The sequence below is a fragment of the Bombina bombina genome, chromosome 2 (assembly GCF_027579735.1).
Source record: "Bombina bombina isolate aBomBom1 chromosome 2, aBomBom1.pri, whole genome shotgun sequence".
NCBI classification, from domain to species: Eukaryota; Metazoa; Chordata; class Amphibia; order Anura; family Bombinatoridae; genus Bombina; species Bombina bombina.
Genome location: NC_069500.1, coordinates 872,941,251 through 872,965,934, shown reverse-complemented (window position 1 = coordinate 872,965,934; position 24,684 = coordinate 872,941,251). Strand labels below are relative to the sequence as shown.

Genomic DNA, 24,684 nt, shown 5'->3' with positions numbered 1-24,684 from the left:
TCCAAGGGTTACTCATGGAGTAAAGTCAGGATTCCCAGGATATTATCTTTTCTCCAAGAAGGATTAGTAAAGGGATTGTCAGCTAGTTCTTTAAAGGGACAGATTTCTGCTCTGTCTATTCTTTTGCACAAGCGTCTGGCGGATATTCCAGACGTTCAGGCATTTTGTCAGGCTTTAGTTAGAATCAAGCCTGTGTTTAAACCAGTTGCTCCGCCATGGAGTTTAAATTTGGTTCTTAAAGTTCTCCAAGGGATTCCGTTTGAACCTCTTCATTCCATAGATATCAAGGTTTTATCTTGGAAAGTTCTGTTTTTGGTAGCTATTTCCTCGGCTCGTAGAGTTTCCGAGTTATCTGTCTTACAGTGTGATTCCCCTTATCTGATCTTCCATGCAGATAAGGTAGTTTTGCGTACCAAACCTGGGTTTTTACCTAAGGTGGTATCTAATAAGAATATCAATCAGGAGATTGTTGTTCCGTCATTGTGTCCTAAGCCTTCTTCAATGAAGGAACGTCTATTACACAATCTTGACGTGGTTCGTGCTTTAAAGTTTTGTTTACAAGCTACTAAAGATTTTCGTCAAACATCTGCTTTGTTTGTTGTCTACTCTGGACAGAGGAGAGGCCAAAAGGCTTTGGCAACTTCTCTTTCGTTTTGGCTAAGAAGTATAATACGCTTAGCTTATGAGACTGCTGGCCAGCAGCCTCCTGAAAGGATTACAGCTCATTCTACTAGAGCTGTGGCTTCCACATGGGCTTTTAAAAATGAGGCTTCTGTTGAACAGATTTGCAAGGCGGCGACTTGGTCTTCGCTTCATACTTTTTCAAAGTTTTATAAATTTGATACTTTTGCTTCTTCGGAGGCTATTTTTGGGAGAAAGGTTTTACAGGCAGTGGTACCTTCCGTTTAAGTTCCTGCCTTGTCCCTCCCTTCATCCGTGTACTTTAGCTTTGGTATTGGTATCCCACAAGTAATGGATGATCCGTGGACTGGATACACCTTACAAGAGAAAACATAATTTATGCTTACCTGATAAATTTATTTCTCTTGTGGTGTATCCAGTACACGGCCCGCCCTGTCATTTTAAGGCAGGTATGTTTTATTTTTAAACTACAGTCACCACTGCACCCTATGGTTTCTCCTTTCTCTTGTTTGTCTTCGGTCGAATGACTGGAGTTGGCAGTTAAGGGGAGGAGCTATATAAACAGCTCTGCTGTGGGTTATCCTCTTGCAGCTTCCTGTTGGGAAGGAGAATATCCCACAAGTAATGGATGATCCGTGGACTGGATACACCACAAGAGAAATACATTTATCAGGTAAGCATAAATTATGTTTTATCATTCTTAAAAGGATTTTCTAGAGAAACATGAGCTGTCTACATTTTATGACTTATCTATTTTTGTTTGTATTACAAGGACATGAAACCCCAAATTTGTATTTCATGAAATTTTAAAAAAATTTACTATTTATATCTGTTATCAAATTTACTTCATTCTCTTGGTATCCTTTGTTGAAGGTGCAGCAATGCACTACTGGGAGTTTGAAAATGAAGCCCATGCTAAATATAAAAACAAGTTGTCTATTCCACTACTCTTGTATTCTTTAAGAATGTTTTCCAGTACATCAGTAGCATTTAACCAATCAGCAGGTATCTCCCAGTAGTGCTGTGCTGCTCCTGAGTCTACCTAGGCATGCTTTTCAACAAAGGATACCAAAAGAACAAAGAAAATGATGTAATAGAAGTAAAATGGAAAGTTGTTCAACCCCTTAACGACCTCGTCGTACCCTGTACGTCACTGGTCGTTAAGGGTTTTCTTGGGTATACTAACGAGCGCAGTGACCTCACTATTATACCCTCCCTCCTTCCTGCTGGCCATGTTGCATTCCTTAAGGGGTTAAAATTGCATGTGCTATCTGAATCATGAAAGTTTAAAGGGACACTCAATTCAAAATGATACTTTTATGATTCAGATTGAACATGCAATTGTAAACAACTCTCCAATTTACTTCCATTGACAAAATGTGCACAGTCTTTTAATATTTTTAAACTTTTTGAGTCACCGGCTCCTACTGAGCATGTGCAAGAATTCACAAAATATATGTTTATGCATTTCTCATTGGCTGATGGCTGTCACATGTAACAAGTTCAGACTAAGTGCTATTGCATTGTCTTCTTTTTCATGCATTTGTTGATTATGCAAATCTAATGAATTTACTGGTCCTTTAATTTTTACTTTTATTGTCTCTTTAATGGAATGCCTGAAACAATTGTGTTAACGTGAGTGTCCTACTAATATAACTTTAAGTAGACCTTGCTAATTTATTATGTTTTGTGGGGGGGGGTTTTCATTATGTTTCCACAAAGTAGAAATAATGTTTTTTTTTTCAGATACACCGGACACGTCTGACATTCTTTCACCATCAAAACGTAGTTCTCAAAAATACATTATTGAAGGGCTGACTGAAAAATCGTCTCAGATATTAGACCCTTGGGAAAGACTAATTAAGATTCTGTCAGTTGTTGGCATGAGGTGTGAATGGCAGATGGACAAGGGAACACGGTGAGTCAGTTACCACAAACTAACTTTCCTTAATAAACCTGTGTGCAACAGAGACTGCATAATAACCCCGTGTCATGTGGTAAACATTTATATAAGCTTTGTTTTTTTGTTTTTTTTTAATGAAAAAATCAATTTGTTCTGCAAACGTTTATTCAGCTTTCTGTAGTCTCATTTTGTTAGTTTTCGTTCCTCGCACCACTGTTTGCAATGTACTGATTACATTGGTATATGTGAGGACAGTATAGTTCACTGGTTTTCAAACCATTTTCTCAGACCTCCCTAACAGGCCATATTTTGTGGATATCTGAACTGGAGCACAGGTGAAATAATCAGCTGATTAGTAACAATGGTTATTTTACCTGCTCTCATCAAAGGTAATCCTGAAAACCTGGCCTGTTAGGGAGGTCTGAGGACAGGTTTGAAAACCAGTGGTATAGTTGTATACTGTATTTATATAAGTGAGTATTAGATTAAAAAAAAAAAAAAAAGAAGCAGTTTCCAACACAGCATTCCAGCCAAGATTTATGTATCTTTGCTTGTGTAACAATCCAACTAATTAAAGTGAAGGTAAACTTTGATGAATGAAAGCCCATTTTTTAAAAATACTATTAAAAACAGGGGCACTTTCATTCATCAAAGTTTACAAAGCAGCCGTTTTGATTAAAAACTTACCTCTCTTCTTTGCACAGCCAGAGCAGCTTCCCCCTCCTGGAAATCCTCTCTTCACACGTCAGCAATGACTAATCCGGCTTCCTCCAATCACAGCTTTCCCCCCAGGGTAGTCATTGCCTGAGGCCATGCTGTGATTGGAGGAAGCCGGATTAGTCATTGCTGACGTGTGAAGAGAGGATATCCAGGAGGGGGAAGCTGCTCTGGCTGTGCAAAGAAAAAAGGTAAGTTTTTAATCAAAACGGCTGCTTTGTAAACTTTGATGAATAAAAGTGCCCCTGTTTTTAATAGTATTTTTAAAAAAACGGGCTTTCATTCACCAAGGTTTTCCTTCACTTTAAACTTGATTGATTCTGGGGTTTAAAGGCCTGTTATAGCAAAAACTAAATTACATGATCTATTATCGACTTTGGAGACTACTGTGTATTTAACTAACATTGTTGGTTGGAGTAGTTTCACGTGAATTTGTCTATTTCTAACTGCAATTGTATAGCTTTATGAAGTTTCTAATTACAGAAAATACATTTCTTTCTTCTTTTTTTTGTTTTAAATATATTTTTATTTCAGTGTTTTCATAAATGTTTATTTTTTAATGTGTTTTTTCCCCCCTCCAGTGGTTTTAATGACCTTTTGCACCGAATGAAAGATCTCTGCCGGTATATCAGCAACTTTGAAAATGAAGCCCATGCTAAATATAAAAATCAAGTTGTCTATTCTACTGCTCTTGTATTCTTTAAGAATGTTGTCCAGTACATCAGCAACATTCAACCATCACTTTTCCAAGGTTTGTACAACTCCAAGAGGGATAGCAAAATGTGTATTCGTGCCCTTTTTAATTTTGCACATTGGGCAAACCACTTTTTATTATGTGTATGGGAGACAGGGAAAATGGGATTATAAAGGGGACAATATACTCTGGCTGCTGCAGGAACACCCTTTAAAGGGTATACAAAAGATACAGAAATTCTCCACAGAAAATGTTGCTAGCTGGGTGGATTTATGGAATAGCCAGTTGGGGGACGGTGTAATATTTGCAATATTATAACATATCCTGTTAGTTATAAAGGTTACCCAAGCTATGTAAAGTCTGTCCACATCAACATTCTCCAAAGTCATGTTTTTTGTTAGGCTTTTATATAAACATTGCTTTTGGCCATTGGATACAACCTTCTCTTTTAAAGGGTTTAAGGATGGTTTTCTGGTTTGTTTGAAAGTAGCATTGTGGTCTTTTCTGCACACGTTCAATAACATTTTATTTTTCTGAACAGATTTTGGTAAAAAGGTTTGCAACTGAGTCTTCCTCCAACTTAGAAGAGGAGTGTTCTCCCACCTGTGCCTTAAAAGTATAGTATTGAGGTTATTCCCCGCTTCCCTCCTGCTGGGGTGCCGCCATGTTGAAATCTGTCGCTCAATCCATTCCAGTAGGCTGGTGCATTTGGATTCTTTGTTAGGATCCAATGCGGAAGTCAGAGATATTCTGCTCTTTTCGGAGCAGCTTTGATTGTGGTGCAAGATCACTACGGTAAGATCTGTGCAAAGCTTTATGTTGTAAATCTTGCACCAGAATCAATCCAGCTCTGAAAGCCTACATTCCAGTGTCCTTCAGTTACCTGCAGTGTAACCTAGATTCCAAAATGTTGGCACCCATAATTAGAGGAAGGTGTATCAAATGTCCCTTTAATAGCAGTTGTCTATTATGCCATCAGTATAAATTGTATGACACTGTGATATGAGTACACAATATTTACATTACCATTAAATCAGTCTTCTTCTGAATTTTATGATTAGTCACACAAAAAAGTTTGCTTTGTCACTTCCCTTTGTCTTTGGACACAATTCTCTTTCTTCTTTCTTGAAGTATTTCCTATTTAGTAAGCTAAAGTCATTAGGAAGAAGAGAGAATGTATAAGAGAAGTGCTGGGGTACAAAATAAGATGATGTCGGATAAGAGGACATTTATCTTTGAAATAATTCTTATTACTCAAATAGGGTCATTTAAAAAATATATATACATTATTCCTATAGTCCCCGTTTGCTTTATTGAATTGTGTTAGTTTACAATGGCAGACTCCTCAGGGGCAGTTAAAGCAATGCGTATATAATAATAATCTAATTTCCAATTAAAAATACCAACCCCGATATAGACAATCAAAGGATTTTTAAGTTATAAATAACCGTAGAACAGTTGGCTTTTTTATATATGGGATATGAAACCCAAACATGTTCTTTTGTGATTCAGGCAGAGCATACAATATTACAGAAAGTTTCCAATTTGCTTCTATTATCAAATTTGCTTTGTCCCCATGGTATTCGTTGTTCACAAGATACCTAAGCAGGTGTCCGGCGCACTACATGGCAGGAATGCTAGTGCTCTTGCAAATGGATAACATTCTTGCAAAACGGCAGCCGTATATTGCTCTAGACACATTGCATGCTCCTGAGCTTTACATCCCTGCTTCACCACAAAAGATACCAAGGGAATGAAGACAATTTGATAATAGAAGTAAATTAGAAAGTTGTTTAAAGTTGCATGCTTTATCTGACTAATGAAAGAACAATTTTGGGTCCCTTCAAATATCTGTATAAAAGTACCTAATAATTATTGGTTAGAAATCATCTTGTCCCTTTAGTTTTAGCTCCTCTGTTCACATCGGAACAAAGTAAAAATGAAATCATGCAATCGTTGATGCAATCACGTGATTTCAAGGCTAGGCAGTCCGCCCAGGCCCATCCTTGCCTTCGTGAAAGGGGGAAGCTGCAGGACTCCATATATGGTAGGACGTTCCATGCCGTCCTAACGGTGTTAGAGCCCAGTGCTATTATGACAGCATGGAACGTCTTAACTGCGTGAAGGGGTTAATAAACATTTTGGAGTGATTGTTTATCAGAAATATTAATACTGAGCAGTTTATTATCATTAATCCTTTTTTTGTTAAAATGGTAAATATCTGTAAATGACAAACTCAATTTTGAGTCTAGAAACTATATATCTAGATATGTTCCATGCTCCAGAGTCTACAGGAAGAAACGAGTTATATACGTAAATAATGGTTTTGCACTATTTGTATGATACATAACGGTTTATCTGAAGTTGCCTTTCTCTAATACTTCCCCCCCCACCCCCCCTCAATTAAGGTCCAAACACTCCAAACCAAGTACCGATTATTCTTTTGGAAGATGTATCAAATGTCTACAGTGAGGTTGAACTTAATACCGGCAAACACATTCACAAAAGAAGGAAGCTTGCAGAGACCAGAGAAAAAACAATGGTAGTGTTTCCCTTTTTCTTTCTTTTTATTTAATTAAGAATAGCCTGGGTTTTTTTAAAAGGGAAAAGTGGGTTTAATTATATATAGAAATGAAGACAAAACAATATTCAATTACTGTTCAGTAATTTTCAAAACCAGAATAATGCAAATAACTCAGCTGTTTATCCTATTTGAATTAAAATCATACTTTTTTTCCCTCTATGCCACTCACAGGGGGCATATGCTGAAGTATGCACTGTTGTAGTTCAATCTTGTAAGATAAGTTGTTATATTAAATGTCTGGAACCTGGAATATTGTTACCAATTTTTAGCAAAGGTTAGTTAATCCTTACAATAATTTTTCCATTTATTGACCAAATTGTAATTTTTATTTCATTCCTGCCTTGTATGTAGAATGAGCAAAAATATCACTAAAAGCCAGCAAAGAAGTTTATCCTGCATATTTTGCTAGTTCTGTGCCATAATAGTAAAAAAAATTACATTCGCTAATTTGTTTTGTCATTTTAAAACTATCGACTCCCCACAAAGGAGTTAAACACACAGTAGAAGTACCCCTTTGGTCCTGCCTCTGATCCATTCAGCAGCTCTAGTTGCACATCTGAGTTGTGCGACTAGCACTGCTGATTGGATCTACAACGGGTTCTAGGGATGCGCATTCAGATCTTTCGTGAGGATCCGAATGCTGAAGTAAGCGGCTTATGCCGTTCAGATATTTTTGTAGCCGGATTGATTCTTGTAAAATATCTCCACTCTAATATCTGGATGTGTGGGGATCTTATACAGTAATCAATATGGCTACGAAAATATCCAAAGGGCACAAGCCGCTGCTTATATCTTTATTCAGATCCTCACGAAAGATCCGAATGCACATCCTTAACAGGTTCTGCTTACGACCAGCAGTGCTCTGTGGTTCCTGAGCGGCACCTTTTCTGTTTAACCACTTTGCGGAGGTTAAACACACAGTATTATAGGGTCGATAGTCTTAACATTACATACTCTAACAAATTAGAGCAAGTCACTTTTTACTATATGATGGCCCTTTTAATTTCAGTTTGACATCAGCAATTATTTCACTGATTCCCACTGAGAAATTAAGGACTGAGATAACTTATATCAATGAATACTCACTGTTATTATTTAATGCAAACAACAAGACCCTTTCATGGGGTTATAGGTGTTTAGCAGCTTGCTATTACCATATTTTTGACATATAAGATGCAGCTACATAAAATGGTGCAGGAAAAATTTAATTTGTTGTTGTTTTTTTTTCGGTTTCTTCTTTTTATTTTTGTCACTATCCAGCCTATTGTAGCAGTATGTTTTGTATTGCTGCAGCAAACTATGCAATAAGTCCTATGACTAATGCAAGGTTAAAGTAGGAAAACATGCTTGTAATTAGTGATGCACCGAAATGGAAATTCTGGACCGAAACCGAATCCGAAAATCCGGGATGCACTTGGCCGAAAACCGAAACTGATACCGAAAATGTATTTTTTCAAATTTATTTATTTATTTTTGCATAATTAGAGCCAATAAAAAAGCCCACACTTTTATTGAAAGTAACACACTAAAATTTGGACAAAAAGATCTTAAAACAATAATATGCTACACAATAATTTTACCAAGAAAAAAAAAAACAGGCAAAAAATGCCATTTTCGGCCAAAATGTTTCTGGAACCAAAATTTTGGTGCATCCCTACTTTAAAACAATTATAAATATCAATATACTGTATTATTCTTCATTTAGTTCTATGTAACAGAATCATATTTAACAGGTTTGTTTTTACCAATTATCCAAATAAAGTATAGTCCTAGAAAACTCATTATATGCAGAACAGTAAGTCAAGTAATGAACTTAAACAGCAGCTCTAGGCTAGCATCAAATTTGAAACATGCTACACAATAATTTTTCCGAAAATAATAGGCAAAAAAAACGAAAAACGAAATAGCCAAAAATGCCATTTTCGGCCGAAACTTTCTGCGGCCGAAATTTCGGTGCATCCCTACTTGTAATAGGTTTTGCGGCGCTGGATATTACATTGAGATTGCATTGAGTACTCCAGCCACTGCAGGGTTCACCCGGAAAACCTGCCAGAGAGATGGGTTTTGCTGCAGTAAACATACCACATAAATACACCATGACCAGTGTTCCCTCTAAGGATAGTTTTGTCAGCGGCTCAGCAGTGAAACAGTTAATCAGAGCAATTAGCAAACAGTACACACTAACATTGGAGATCAAGCAGTTTGCAACCAGACTAACCTATGTAGAACAAAGAATCTCAGACATTGAAGACGGGGCTATACAGAGGGAACAGGCTTTTCATACTATGTCCACTCAGATTGAAAGTATGAAAAATAAAATGGAGGACATAGAAAATAGGGCCAGGAGAAATAATCTACGCCTTATTGGCCTAACGGAAGAAATACAAGAAAAAGATCTTAAAAGATTTGTGGAGGTAGAGTTAATGGGACTATTAAATATTAGAGCAGAAGACCAGGATATAGTGATTGAACGAATTCATAGAATAGGCCCAGAGAGGAATGAGGAAGGGAGAAATAAAGGGAGCAGACCGATCATTATGAAATTATTGAATTTCCAAGGAAAGATCCAAATTATTACAGAAAAGCAAATGGTGAAATTAATTATAAAGGAAAAAAAATCTTACTGTTTAATGATTTTTCATATGAAACATCAAATAAAAGGCGCATGTTAGCCCCAATTTGCACGAAATTAATTCAGGAGGGATATCGAGCCAGACTTCTGTACCCAGCTAGACTCAGCATCCAAACCAAGGAAGGAAATAAAATTTTTACTGAAAGTAATGAAGCTAATAAGTTTTTAGAAAATCATAGAGATAGCTTGGGGAAGTAGGAAGACTTATGATAGGTTATCACATTGTAGTAATGGCTATAAGCTTAAATAGCCTGACCGTATGTTTTTATTGGAGTGTCGCAGCCAATGTTATGTTTTTAGAAAAATTCAAATGTATAGAATTAAAGTATGGGGTTTACGGTGGGATTACTCCCTTTTTTTTTCCTTTCTCCTCTTCCCCCTCCTCTTCTCCTTCTCCTCAATGTGGGTTCTCCCCCCTCCCCTCTCCTCCCCCAAAGTATCCTCTCTTTTCTTGTCTTAAGCAATTGGTAAAATGAGTCTCAAAATTGTATCGTGGAATGTAGATGGGATTACATCACCCATCAAACGTAAAGCCATCTTAAGATATGCAAAGAAATTGGGAACCCAAATACTACTATTACAGGAAACACACTTGAAGGGAGAAGAGGCAGCTAAATTAAAAGGAGGTTGGGTTAAAGAAGTCATATACACCCCAGGATATCAAAGGAAGAAAGGAGTAGCTATCTTATTTAGCAAATGTTTAGAATATAAAATAGATAACTTAACTCGTGATGAGGAAGGCAGGTATATTATAATGGAAGTGATAACGGGGGAAAATTTTTTTGTTATATGTAATGTATACGGCCCAAATGAGGAAGATATAGGGTTTTGGCAGATATTGAGGGATAAACTACTTAAATACCCTGGCAATATGCTAATCATAGGAGGGGATTTTAATATTGCCCCAAATAGTATATTGGATAGATGTAGAGATAGTACAGCTCAAACAGGGGGGAAGATATTGGATAAAACGATAATAGCCAGGAGAAAGAGAGAATCTAATATAATAAAGAAATTCCAACAAGATCTAAAAATTTTAGACAGCTATAGAATCATGCATCCAGAAGACAGGGAGTATACATGTTGTTCAAAATCTAAAAAAACCTTATCTAGGATAGACTATTTTCTTGTCTCAGAGAAATTATCTGCTGCTGTTCAAGAAACGTATATAGATAAGATAACAATTTCAGATCATGCCCCTATTGTAATTACATTGAATCCCAAGTGCAAGGATAGGAAGATCAATCAATTTTTTCCCCCGAAATATCTGATAAAAAACACCAAATTTATAAAATTTCTAAAAGAGAAGTGGGCTGATTATAAACGCTTTAATGAAGGCTTTCTATATAAAACCCATATATTTTGGAATGCCGCGAAAGCGGTGCTTAGAGGCGAGATTACAACATACCTAATACGATAAAAAAAAAATGAACTTATACAGACAACAGGTAACTAATTGTTTAATTAATAAATACTCTAACTACATTCAGGAAAAAAATACGGCCAATTGGCAGAAATATATACAGGCTAAAAAAAATAGAGATAATTATTTATTGCAAAATGAAATCAACAAGAATATAAAATCTTGTACACAATTTTACAGATATGGGAATAAGGTAGGCAGCTTCCTAGCCGGCATAGATAAAAATCACAAGACTAAAAATGTTATAACTAAAATTAAAGATAAAGACCAAACTTGGACAAATACCGAAGACATACAAAAAGTATTTCTTGAGCATTTTACAGAATTGTATTCAACACAACCTATAAATCTAGATAGGAAGGAAAAATTTTGGGCTTCATTAACAAATCCACGGTTAGAGAGTAATCAGTTAATAAGTATTAATGAACCCATTACAGAAAAAGAAATGTCAGACAATTAAAGCAATGGCGAATAATAAAGCAGCAGGCCCAGACGGTATGCCATCTGAGTTTTATAAGATTCTGAATGACGAAATAACTCCAACGTTAACTATCTTGTTGAATAAATTTTGGAATGGTCAGCTGAAACCGCTAGCAGATTTTAATGAATCCACAATAATTGTAATATCTAAACCAGGAAAAGATCCACAGTCAATCGATTCTTATAGGCCCATTTCACTTTTGAATATTGACTACAAGATATTAACCAGTGTATTAGCTAAAAGGATACAGGCTTCACTTGATACTATAATACATTCTGATCAAACAGGATTTATGAAGGGAAGATCCTCAAATACTAATTTGAGGAAGGTCTTTTTAACATTTATAGATCATTGGTATAACAATAAATACAATAAGAAAATAAGTAAAGAAGATATTGCGATAGTATCATTAGATGCAAGTAAGGCCTTCGATTCTGTTACATGGGACCACCTTATTACTTCCCTCAAAAAATTTGGGTATGAAGGTAATTGCCTTAATACAATTGAGATGTTGTATAGGGAGTCCAGGGCATCAATTGTTATAAATAATAATAAAACACCTTATTTTTCTCTTTTGAGAGGGACAAGACAGGGGTGCCCCTTGTCCCCCCTAATTTTTAATCTCGCTCTAGAACCTTTATTGATTGCCCTGAGGAACAATATACAAGGGATAGAGGTAGGAGGTAAGAATGTTCAACTAGCTGTATATGCTGATGATCTTTTGGTATTTTCTAGAAAGTCTTGTGAAAGTTTTAATCAAATTTGTCGAATTATAGATAATTATGGCTCCTTCTCAGGTTATAGTATTAACAGAAACAAATCTGAAGTTCTATGGCTTCAAAAAAATCAGACATCAGAAAATAAGATCTTCAGGGAAGTGAGTAAACATATCACATACCTGGGGATTAAGATCTCTAGCAACCCCATGGAGTGGTATTCTTTAAATATTAGTAACGGCGTGAGGCAATTTTCTGAAACCCTTAAAAGATGGGCCTCTCTCCCACTTTCTATTTCTGGCAAAATAAATCTGCTTAAAATGATCGCACTGCCAAGGCTATTATATCTTTTTCAGAATATACCTTTTTTAATTAAAAAACAGGAGATCAAAATAATTAATTCTGCGATCAAAGAGTATATATGGATGGGTAAGAAGCCCAGGATAAGCTATCAAAAATTAGTACTTAAAAAAGAATTTTTAGGCTTGGGACTCCCCAACATAGAAATATATAATCTAGTGGCGGTTACGAAGATCGCTTTAGATTGGCTCTTGGAGAGTAATCATTTCTCCCTTCTAGACATAGAAAATGGTCTGATAAAACCTCTATACTTAAAAAATATTCTTCATTTAGAAATTAAAAACCTCCCATTGTATGTTAAAAAACTAGATTTCTTCAAAGACACAATAGTGGCATGGCATAGGACATGCAAACTTTTAGGTTTAAAACCCTTTGCAACTAAATTCTTGTCTATTGAGGGAAATCCAGGGGTTAAACAGGGTCTCCTTTTGGGAATCTTTGCAAATTGGAGAGAGAAGGGGCTATCTAAACTTATTCAACTAGTTAAAACTAGTCAAGATGTAGTGAAGGTTGAAGAGTTTGAAGTAATTAGGAATAGATACCTTTTGTCAGACAGACATTTCTTCCCTTTTTTACAAATCAGACACTACTGCTTGAAATTAATTTGACTACAAGGGAACAACTGGGAGCTTACAGCACTAATCCCGGTTATTAATCTCATCAAACAAGGTAAATACTCTATTTCACTCCTCTATAATCTAATAAATAATAGAAATCATAAACAGCATATAGAGGCAGGGGTTGGAAAATGGAGAGATGTATTTTTTAAGAATCTTAGCACACAAATAATACTGAAAAGTGTAGAAAGGGTAGAAGAGGCATCGCTAGCTATTCCTATGCGGGAGCAACATATCAAGTTAATGTGGATGGTATATATTACACCTGAGAAAATTGCTAAGTGGGGTGGGACTGGAGAGGGAATACTATGTATAAAATGTAGACAACAAAGTACGAATTTGTTACATAGTTTCTGGCTATGTCCAAAAATACAAAGACTCTGGGGGAAAGTAAACTACTGGTTAGGCAAGATATATGAGACCCAAATTACTTTACAAGCAGATCAGGTTATTTTTTTCCACTATAAGAAAGAACATTTATTGATAAGAAAATTTATAACACTAGTAATCTTAATAGGGAGGAATCTGATATTAAAAGGGTGGAAGAATGCTAAACCCCCAACTCTAACGATGATAAGGGAAAATATTCATCATCAATTTCTGATAGAACTTCAAGATACCTTGTTTCATATTGAAACTAATATTACCCGCTTTTTTGATAAATGGGGAAAGTGGGTTAAAACCCAAGACCTAGAAGAACAAAAACGAATAATTAAAAACTTTGAAAATACAGTGTACATAGAAAATTGTAGACTTAGAGGAGAATGGCTATTTGAGTAGGATAATTGACTTATATCAGGGGAGTGGGGGGAGGGCTGGGAGGGCTCGGGGGGGGGGGGAGAGGAGAGGAGGGGGAGGGAATATTTACTGTTTTGTCTTTTTTTTTCTTTTTTTTTGTGTTGTTGGCTGAGTAAACCTGGCTGGATAAGTGTTATGGTGAATATTATGCACTCCATATAGAAATATCTGAGAAGTGTAATTATCTGCTCCTGTGGTTAAAAATGAGTTTTTTTGTTTTTTTTTCCGTTTCTTTTGTGTTTCTTGCTGAAAGTTAAAAGTGGAAAGGAGAGATGGGATTATTAATATATCCTGGGTGGTAAATTATGATACTATATCAAGACAAATACACCATATGTTAGAATCTGAACTGATGGAACTAATGTAGTACATATGTAGATAAATATGTATGATATTTTGCTGGATTTGTTCTGTTGAAACAATTTTCTGTTTTTTTCTTTTTTCTGTATCTGATATAGAATATTAATAAACTTCTTTTTTCCAAAAAAAAAAAAAAAAAAAAGCAAACAGTACACAATGCAGACTGAAAGGTGTGGTTCCCTTATTAACTGTTTCACTTCTGGGTCGCTCACAAAACTGGCCTTAGAGGGAATACTGACCATAACTGTTGCATACATGTACCCCGGTGACGCAACTGAATGCACACGCTCACACTCTCACCTGTTTATCCCACATGTAGGTCTGATTATCTCTACCTCCACATCCACTTTATGGATAGCTGGTTTGAGGAGTTTATAAATGTTTCCTTGATGTTTATTAAAGGGCCACTGTAAGTAAATATTTTCTATGCCTGTTACTAACTAACTACCCCAAATACGCTTTTTATCAATAGCATTTCATTAACATATCTCTACCGTATATCAGAAATCTTGTCTGCAAATTTAATTGTTTTCCAAACCCACTCTGCGGGTATCCTTTGCTCTGTACCAATCCGTTTACAATACCTAGGTTTCAAAATGGCGCTTTAAACACAGTTTCATTGGTTTAAGTATTTTGAACATGCAGTGCTGAAAATAGTGGGCAGGATAACGTGACATCATCGGCAAATAAAAGATATAACTTTTAGAACGTTATGAAACGTCGTTTTGGAGAAAATATAGGTCAGTAGGTTTTAATTAATGTTTATTAACTTTAATATGTTATTTATTTGGCTTAAAAATTATAACGGAAAGTAATCCTTTAACCCTTTGATGAGCGGGCTAATCTGTCTACATCGGAACAACGTTCCGATGTAAACAAATTGAAATCCTGCGATCGTGCACGCGATCGCGAGATTTCAATGATGGGATTGGGTCAGGGGGTGCGTCCCTGTGATGCTAGGGCACGCCCTCTAGACCGCGATCACATCATGGAAGCGCAGTTGGCTTTAGGACAGCCAACGGTTATGACGTTCTATTCCGTCAGAACGGCACTAAAGCCCAGTGTAATTGTGACGCAATAGAACGGCATAACGGCGTTAAAAGGTTAACATAAATACAAGTTTGTTTTTATTTTATTTATTTATTTTGTTTAATTAAAGGGATGTTTGTGTTATATATATATATATATATATATAAATGTGCATAATTAAAATCGCGACAGATCTGCATGCAAAATTGGTGCTTTAAAACATTTTAAAAAATACTGTTGCAAACAAGAATAACTAACTTAAAAGCAATGGGGAGTATGTTTATCTAATGTTCCTTGATGTTGCCAATTAGGGCTAACTGTAAATCAGTTTGTGCATTGCTCTAAGCCATCACTGTGTAATATGTAGTCAAGTCAGGCTATTTGTAGCCTACTTAAAGGGACAGTATACACCAATTTACATATAACCCGCATGTGATAGACACTACTATAAATAATAATATGCACAGATACTGATCTAAAAAGCCAGTATAAAACCGTTTTAAAAACTTACTTTGAAGCTCCCAGTTTAGCTCTATTGAAAATGTTAGCTGGAACACCCACTGAAAGTAGTTGTATAGCAAAAAGAGCAGACACCCCCCCTACTTCCTCTGCATATGAAAAGACTCTTTACACAAGCAGGAGCAAGCTGGAGTAGGTATACATCAGTATTCTCCTAAAACTTTGGGGCTTGGTTAGGTTTCTTAAAATTAGTGCAATGTTTTTTTAAAAATAAGCAGAAACTATACATTTAAAAAAAAAAAAAAACTGTATAGGCTATATAAATGGATCATCAACAAAACATTTATGCAAAGAAAAATCTAATGTATAATGTCCCTTTTAAAGGACCGTTATAGTAAAAAAGTGACATACTCTAATCCACTACCGCATGTAATTTTTAGACTATCATCCCTGCAGTGCGGTTAAACAAACAGTAAATTTACTACTCGCTGCGGTGCATTGCTGTCCCGGAGCAGAAAACGCTGCTGGTCCAATTAGCAGTGCTAGTTGCACACCTGAGTTGTGCGATTAGTGTTGCTGATTGGATCAGTGGCAAGTTCCGCTCTGAACCAGCATTGCTCCGTGGGTGGCGAGCAGCATTTCTACTGTTGGTTTAACCCCTTTTCATGGATTAAACAGACAGTACTGCAGGGTCGATAGTCTTAAAATGTCATGCTCTAATGGATAAAAGCACGTCATTTCTCGATTATAATGGCCCTTTAAGAACACAATTCTATTTCCAGCCTTTGTAGATAATGTTGTATTTGAATTTTTTATTTTTTTTGTGTGATTCAACATTTCCAATGTAATTCTTATATCAAATGTGCTTTGTTCTCATGGTATTCTTTCTTAAAGTAAAGGTCAATTTAGATGAACAGGTGCCCGGTTTTTAATAATCCTATTAAAAACAAGGGCACTTTAATTCATCAAAATTGACATTTCACTCGTTTTCTTCAAAAACTTACCTTTTAATCCTGACCGCTGCTCCAGCGATTCCCCCGGCCGTCGGAAAGCCTCTTCATACGTCAGAAACGAATCTGGCTTCCTCCAATCACGGCTTTCACGAATCATGGCCTGAGGCAACGCCGTGATTGGAGGAGGCCGGATTCGTCATTTTGGACCTGCGAAGAGGGCTTGCGACGGGCGGAGGAAGCGCTGCAGCAGCTGTCAGGATTAAAAAGTATGTTTTTGAAGAAAACGAGTAAAATGTCAATTTTGATTAATTAAAGTGCCCTTGTTTTTAATAGGATTATTAAAAACCAGGCACCGATTCATCTAAATTGACCTTCACTTTAAGAAGCATACCTAGGTAGGTAGCGTGCAGGTATCTAGCACTACATGGCCATCTAGTGCTCTTGAAATGTATAACATTATTAAAGGTCTTCTTGCAAAAAGCTACTGCCATATATTGCTCCTGAGCCTACCTACCTGCTTTTCAACAAAGAATAGCAAGAAAGCAAAGAAAATTTGATAACGGAAGTAAATTGCAAAAAAAAAAAATTGTGCAAGAAATTTTTTGGCTTTCATGTCTTTAATTTATAAGACTATATTTTGCGTTTTGTATGAAAGACATGTTTGTAATCTCATAATACAGACTAGTTTGCGAGTTTTTCTGTTTTAAGAACTGGTTATAGTATTATTTATTTACATAATGGATGTAAAAACACATTGAGATTATATTGAAAAAACCCTGAAATATTTTAAGGCATAATATTGTTTAATATATCACAAGTATCACATAACCTTGTACCACCAAAAATGGCTAAAATCTGAAAAAAAAGGCAAATTTGTTAATTACAGCCGTTAATCCCTTTGTAGAGTTCTGATGACGAGGATCTCTCCGGAAAAGGCCGAAGTCGTCATGTTGTGGTCAGTAAGAATGATCTTGCCAATCCAAACGAGGTTCTTGAGAGCTTTAAGATAGCAAGAGAATGCTGGGATTTGCTGCACTCCTCCGAAGCTCTTGAGAAAGGTTGGGCTCCGTGGAAGTTGTTACCGCAAGCTTTTTTCTGTTTATTATATAAATATAGAAATGGTTCCTAAAATTGTTAATTCTTAAAGGGATACTAAACCCAATTTCTCCAACATAGGTGTGTCCGGTCCACGGCGTCATCCTTACTTGTGGGATATTCTCTTCCCCAACAGGAAATGGCAAAGAGCCCAGCAAAGCTGGTCACATGATCCCTCCTAGGCTCCGCCTTCCCCAGTCATTCTCTTTGCCGTTGTACAGGCAACATCTCCACGGAGATGGCTTAGAGTTTTTTAGTGTTTAACTGTAGTTTTTATTATTCAATCAAGAGTTTGTTATTTTAAAATAGTACTGGTATGTACTATTTACTCTGAAACAGAAAAGAGATGAAGATTTCTGTTTGTAAGAGGAAAATGATTTTAGCAACCGTTACTAAAATCGATGGCTGTTCCACACAGGACTGTTGAGAGGAATTAACTTCAGTTGGGGGAACAGTGAGCAGACTTTTGCTGCTTGAGGTATGACACATTCTAACAAGACGATGTAATGCTGGAAGCTGTCATTTTCCCTATGGGATCCGGTAAGCCATTTTTATTACAGAGAAAAAAAGGGCTTCACAAGGGCTTTTTAAGACTGTAGACATTTTCTGGGCTAAATCGATTTATATATATACATATTTTATACTCCATAGCCTTGAGGAATTATTTTAATCTTGGGAATTTTGTAAAATAACCGGCAGGCACTGTGTTGGACACCTTATTCTCTAGGGGCTTTCCCTAATCATAGGCAGAGTCTCATTTTCGCGCCTGTATTGCGCACTTGTTTTTGAGAAGCATGACATGCAGATGCATGTGTGAGGAGCTCTGATACATAGAAAAGACTTTCTGAAGGCGTCATTTGGTATCGTATTCCCCTTTGGGCTTGGTTGGGTCTCAGCAAAGCAGATACCAGGGACTGTAAAGGGGTTAAATATAAAAACGGCTCCGGTTCCGTTATTTTAAGGGTTAAAGCTTCCAAATTTGGTGTGCAATACTTTTAAGGCTTTAAGACACTGTGGTGAAATTTTGGTGAATTTTGAACAATTCCTTCATACTTTTTCGCAATTGCAGTAATAAAGTGTGTTCAGTTTAAAATTTAAAGTGACAGTAACGGTTTATTTTAAAACGTTTTTTGTACTTTGTTATCAAGTTTTTGCCTGTTTAACATGTCTGAACTACCAGATAGACTGTGTTCTGAATGTGGGGAAGCCAAGGTTCCTTCTCATTTAAATAGATGTGATTTATGTGACACAAAATTTAGAGAAAATGATGCCCAAGATGATTCCTCAAGTGAGGGGAGTAAGCATGGTACTGCATCATCCCCTCCTTCGTCTACACCAGTCTTGCCCACACAGGAGGCCCCTAGTACATCTAGCGCGCCAATACTCCTTACTATGCAACAATTAACGGCTGTAATGGATAATTCTATCAAAAACATTTTAGCCAAAATGCCCACTTATCAGCGAAAGCGCGACTGCTCTGTTTTAGAAAATACTGAAGAGCATGAGGACGCTGATGATATTGGTTCTGAAGGGCCCCTACACCAGTCTGAGGGGGCCAGGGAGGTTTTGTCTGAGGGAGAAATTTCAGATTCAGGGAAAATTTCTCAACAAGCTGAACCTGATGTGATTACATTTAAATTTAAATTGGAACATCTCCGCGATCTGCTTAAGGAGGTGTTATCCACTCTGGATGATTGTGAGAATTTGGTCATTCCAGAGAAACTATGTAAAATGGACAAGTTCCTAGAGGTCCCGGGGCCCCCCGAAGCTTTTCCTATACCCAAGCGGGTGGCGGACATTGTAAATAAAGAATGGGAAAGGCCCGGTATACCTTTCGTCCCTCCCCCCATATTTAAAAAGTTGTTTCCTATGGTCGACCCCAGAAAGGACTTATGGCAGACAGTCCCCAAGGTCGAGGGGGCGGTTTCCACTCTAAACAAACGCACCACTATACCCATAGAAGATAGTTGTGCTTTCAAAGATCCTATGGATAAAAAATTAGAAGGTTTGCTTAAAAAGATGTTTGTTCAGCAAGGTTACCTTCTACAACCAATTTCATGCATTGTTCCTGTCACTACAGCCGCATGTTTCTGGTTCGATGAGCTAGAAAAGGCGATCAATAATAATTCTTCCTCTTATGAGGAGATTATGGACAGAATTCGTGCTCTCAAATTGGCTAATTCTTTCACCCTAGACGCCACTTTGCAATTGGCTAGGTTAGCGGCGAAAAATTCTGGTTTTGCTATTGTGGCGCGCAGAGCGCTTTGGTTAAAATCTTGGTCAGCGGATGCGTCTTCCAAGAACAAATTCCTTAACATTCCTTTCAAGGGGAAAACGCTGTTTGGCCCTGACTTGAAAGAGATTATCTCTGATATCACTGGGGGCAAGGGCCACGCCCCTTCCTCAGGATAGGTCTTTCAAGGCCAAAAATAAACCTAATTTTCGTCCCTTTCGTAGAAACGTACCAGCCCCAAGTGCTACGTCCTCTAAGCAAGAGGGTAATACTTCTCAAGCCAAGCCAGCCTGGAGACCAATGCAAGGCTGGAACAAAGGAAAGCAGGCCAAGAAACCTGCCACTGCTACCAAGACAGCATGAGATGTTGGCCCCCGATCCGGGACCGGATCTGGTGGGGGGCAGACTCTCTCTCTTCGCTCAGGCTTGGGCAAGAGATGTTCTGGATCCTTGGGCGCTAGAAATAGTCTCCCAAGGTTATCTTCTTGAATTCAAGGGGCTTCCCCCAAGGGGGAGGTTCCACAGGTCTCAATTGTCTTCAGACCACATAAAAAAACAGGCATTCTTACATTGTGTAGAAGACCTGTTAAAAATGGGAGTGATTCATCCTGTTCCATTAGGAGAACAAGGGATGGGGTTCTACTCCAATCTGTTCATAGTTCCCAAAAAAGAGGGAACGTTCAGACCAATCTTAGATCTCAAGATCCTAAACAAGTTTCTCAAGGTTCCATCGTTCAAAATGGAAACCATTCGAACAATTCTTCCTTCCATCCAGGAAGGTCAATTCATGACCACGGTGGATTTAAAGGATGCGTATCTACATATTCCTATCCACAAGGAACATCATCGGTTCCTAAGGTTCGCATTCCTGGACAAGCATTACCAGTTCGTGGCGCTTCCTTTCGGATTAGCCACTGCTCCAAGGATTTTCACAAAGGTACTAGGGTCCCTTCTAGCGGTGCTAAGACCAAGGGGCATTGCAGTAGTACCTTACTTGGACGACATTCTGATTCAAGCGTCGTCCCTTCCTCAAGCAAAGGCTCACACGGACATTGTCCTGGCCTTTCTCAGATCTCACGGATGGAAAGTGAACGTAGAAAAGAGTTCTCTATCTCCGTCAACAAGGGTTCCCTTCTTGGGAACAATAATAGACTCCTTAGAAATGAGGATTTTTCTGACAGAGGCCAGAAAAACAAAACTTCTAAACTCTTGTCAAATACTTCATTCCGTTCCTCTTCCTTCCATAGCGCAGTGCATGGAAGTAATAGGTTTGATGGTAGCGGCAATGGACATAGTTCCTTTTGCGCGCATTCATCTAAGACCATTACAACTGTGCATGCTCAGTCAGTGGAATGGGGACTATACAGACTTGTCTCCGACGATACAAGTAAATCAGAGGACCAGAGATTCACTCCGTTGGTGGCTGTCCCTGGACAACCTGTCACAGGGGATGAGCTTCCGCAGACCAGAGTGGGTCATTGTCACGACCGACGCCAGTCTGGTGGGCTGGGGCGCGGTCTGGGGACCCCTGAAAGCTCAGGGTCTTTGGTCTCGGGAAGAATCTCTTCTACCGATAAATATTCTGGAACTGAGAGCGATACTCAATGCTCTCAAGGCTTGGCCTCAGCTAGCAAAGGCCAAGTTCATACGGTTTCAATCAGACAACATGACGACTGTTGCGTACATCAACCATCAGGGGGGAACAAGGAGTTCCCTGGCGATGGAAGAAGTGACCAAAATTATTCAATGGGCGGAGACTCACTCCTGCCACTTGTCTGCAATCCACATCCCAGGAGTGGAAAATTGGGAAGCGGATTTTCTGAGTCGTCAGACATTCCATCCGGGGGAGTGGGAACTTCATCCGGAAATCTTTGCCCAAATTACTCAACTGTGGGGCATTCCAGACATGGATCTGATGGCCTCTCGTCAGAACTTCAAGGTTCCTTGCTACGGGTCCAGATCCAGGGATCCCAAGGCGACTCTAGTAGATGCACTAGTAGCACCTTGGACATTCAAACTAGCTTATGTATTCCCGCCGTTTCCTCTCATCCCCAGGCTGGTAGCCAGGATCAATCAGGAGAGGGCATCGGTGATCTTGATAGCTCCTGCGTGGCCACGCAGGACTTGGTATGCAGACCTGGTGAATATGTCATCGGCTCCACCATGGAAGCTACCTTTGAGACGAGACCTTCTTGTTCAAGGTCCGTTCGAACATCCGAATCTGGTCTCACTCCAACTGACTGCTTGGAGATTGAACGCTTGATCTTATCAAAGCGAGGGTTCTCAGATTCTGTTATTGATACTCTTGTTCAGGCCAGAAAGCCTGTAACTAGAAAAATTTACCACAAAATATGGAAAAAATATATCTGTTGGTGTGAATCTAAAGGATTCCCTTGGGACAAGGTAAAAATTCCTAAGATTCTATCCTTTCTTCAAGAAGGTTTGGAGAAAGGATTATCTGCAAGTTCCTTGAAGGGACAGATTTCTGCCTTGTCTGTGTTACCTCACAAAAAGCTGGCAGCTGTGCCAGATGTTCAAGCCTTTGTTCAGGCTCTGGTTAGAATCAAGCCTGTTTACAAACCTTTGACTCCTCCTTGGAGTCTCAATTTAGTTCTTTCAGTTCTTCAGGGGGTTCCGTTTGAACCCTTACATTCCATTGATATTAAGTTATTATCTTGGAAAGTTTTGTTTTTGGTTGCAATTTCTTCTGCTAGAAGAGTTTCAGAATTATCTGCTCTGCAGTGTTCTCCTCCTTATCTGGTGTTCCATGCAGATAAGGTGGTTTTACGTACTAAACCTGGGTTTCTTCCGAAAGTTGTTTCTAACAAAAACATTAACCAGGAGATAGTCGTGCCTTCTTTGTGTCCGAATCCAGTTTCAAAGAAGGAACGTTTGTTGCACAATTTGGATGTTGTTCGCGCTCTAAAATTCTATTTAGATGCTACAAAGGATTTTAGACAAACATCTTCCTTGTTTGTTGTTTATTCTGGTAAAAGGAGAGGTCAAAAAGCAACTTCTACCTCTCTCTCTTTTTGGATTAAAAGCATCATCAGATTGGCTTATGAGACTGCCGGACGGCAGCCTCCTGAAAGAATCACAGCTCATTCCACTAGGGCTGTGGCTTCCACATGGGCCTTCAAGAACGAGGCTTCTGTTGATCAGATATGTAAGGCAGCGACTTGGTCTTCACTGCACACTTTTACCAAATTTTACAAGTTTGATACTTTTGCTTCTTCTGAGGCTATTTTTGGGAGAAAGGTTTTGCAAGCCGTGGTGCCTTCCATTTAGGTGACCTGATTTGCTCCCTCCCTTCATCCGTGTCCTAAAGCTTTGGTATTGGTTCCCACAAGTAAGGATGACGCCGTGGACCGGACACACCTATGTTGGAGAAAACAGAATTTATGTTTACCTGATAAATTACTTTCTCCAACGGTGTGTCCGGTCCACGGCCCACCCTGGTTTTTTAATCAGGTCTGATAATTTATTTTCTTTAACTACAGTCACCACGGTATCATATGGTTTCTCCTATGCAAATATTCCTCCTTTACGTCGGTCGAATGACTGGGGAAGGCGGAGCCTAGGAGGGATCATGTGACCAGCTTTGCTGGGCTCTTTGCCATTTCCTGTTGGGGAAGAGAATATCCCACAAGTAAGGATGACGCCGTGGACCGGACACACCGTTGGAGAAAGTAATTTATCAGGTAAACATAAATTCTGTTTTTTTTCTTTCATGATTCAGATAGAGCATGAGATTTTAAGCACCTTTCTAATTTACTCCTATTATCAATTAATTATTCTTTGTTCTCATGCTATCTTGATTTGAAAAAGCAGTACTGTAAGCTTTAGAGCCGGACCATTTTTTGTTCAGCACCTGGGTAGCACTTGCTGATTTGTGGCTAAACGTAGCAAACCAATCGGCAAGCTCTACCAAGGTGCTGAACTAAAAATGGGCCGGCTCCTAACCTTTTATTACTGCTTTTTCAAATCAAGATAACATGAGAACAAAGAAAAATTGATAATAGGAGTAAATTAGAAAGTTGCTTAAAAATGCATGCTATATCTGAATCATGAAAGAAAAAATGTGGGGTTAGTAATAGTATCCCTTTAATATCTGTATACAACATGTCATGCCCAAGAGGTAGATTTGTTTGCTAGTAGCATTGATTTGTTCCCAAATAATATAAAAAGAAAAAGCTTCAAAAATGTAAATTTGATTTCCACAACTTTATTTTGTACCGGGTTAGTGGTATAGGGGGAAAAAACGTGTTTTGCCTTGGTAAACATGCATAAGATCATTCATATTATTCTATGTGCAGCGTTTGGGTAAGTGAAGGGCATTATAAAAACAATAATTACCCTTTAAAATGATCTAAGGGAAATATCTTCAGTGGAGGCCTTGTATTGTCATGAAACTTGAATTAGGTAGAAACATCCCAGAAGTAAAAAAAAACATTCCTCTGAGATAAATGTATTTACTACAAGAAATTAGACTGTAAGGTATCTTTACTAAAGTACATCATTCAACATACCATGGGGCCTATCTATCAAGCTCCGAAAGGAGCTTGACGGCCCGTGTTTCTGGCGAGTCTTCAGACTCGCCAGAAACAGCAGTTATGAAGCAGCGGTCACAAAGACCGCTGCTCCATAACCCTGTTTGCCTGCTCTGAGCAGGCGGACAGGAATCGCAACAATTCAACCCGATCGAGTACGATCGGGTTGATTGACAGCTCCCTGCTGGCGCGGATTGGCCGCGAGTCTGCAGGGGGGGGGGGGCGTTGCACCAGCAGCTCTTGTGAGCTTCTGGTGCAATGTTAAATGTGGAGAGCGTATTGCTCTCCGCATTCAGCGATGTCTTGCGGACGTGATCCGCACTGTTTTTTGTTCTTTTTACTAACACCACACATCCTAATACTCTTCTGGTATAACTGCTACGTGCACAGCTTTTTGTAATATTTCCATTTAGAAATTCATGTAATATAGACTAAAAT

At 38.2% G+C, this 24,684-nt stretch overlaps 1 protein-coding gene across 2 annotated transcripts in view; it reads left to right on the top strand.

Moving 5' to 3' along the window:
- INTS10 (integrator complex subunit 10) overlaps positions 1–24,684 on the top strand; it is an 89,937-nt gene that overhangs the window by 37,969 nt on the left and 27,284 nt on the right. For both annotated transcript variants that reach the window (XM_053703203.1, XM_053703204.1), the window contains exons 7-10: positions 2,389–2,560; positions 3,844–4,013; positions 6,365–6,498; positions 17,273–17,426. In XM_053703203.1, coding sequence (XP_053559178.1) covers positions 2,389–2,560; positions 3,844–4,013; positions 6,365–6,498; positions 17,273–17,426 — 630 coding nt within the window. The remainder of the gene's footprint in view (positions 1–2,388; positions 2,561–3,843; positions 4,014–6,364; positions 6,499–17,272; positions 17,427–24,684) is intronic.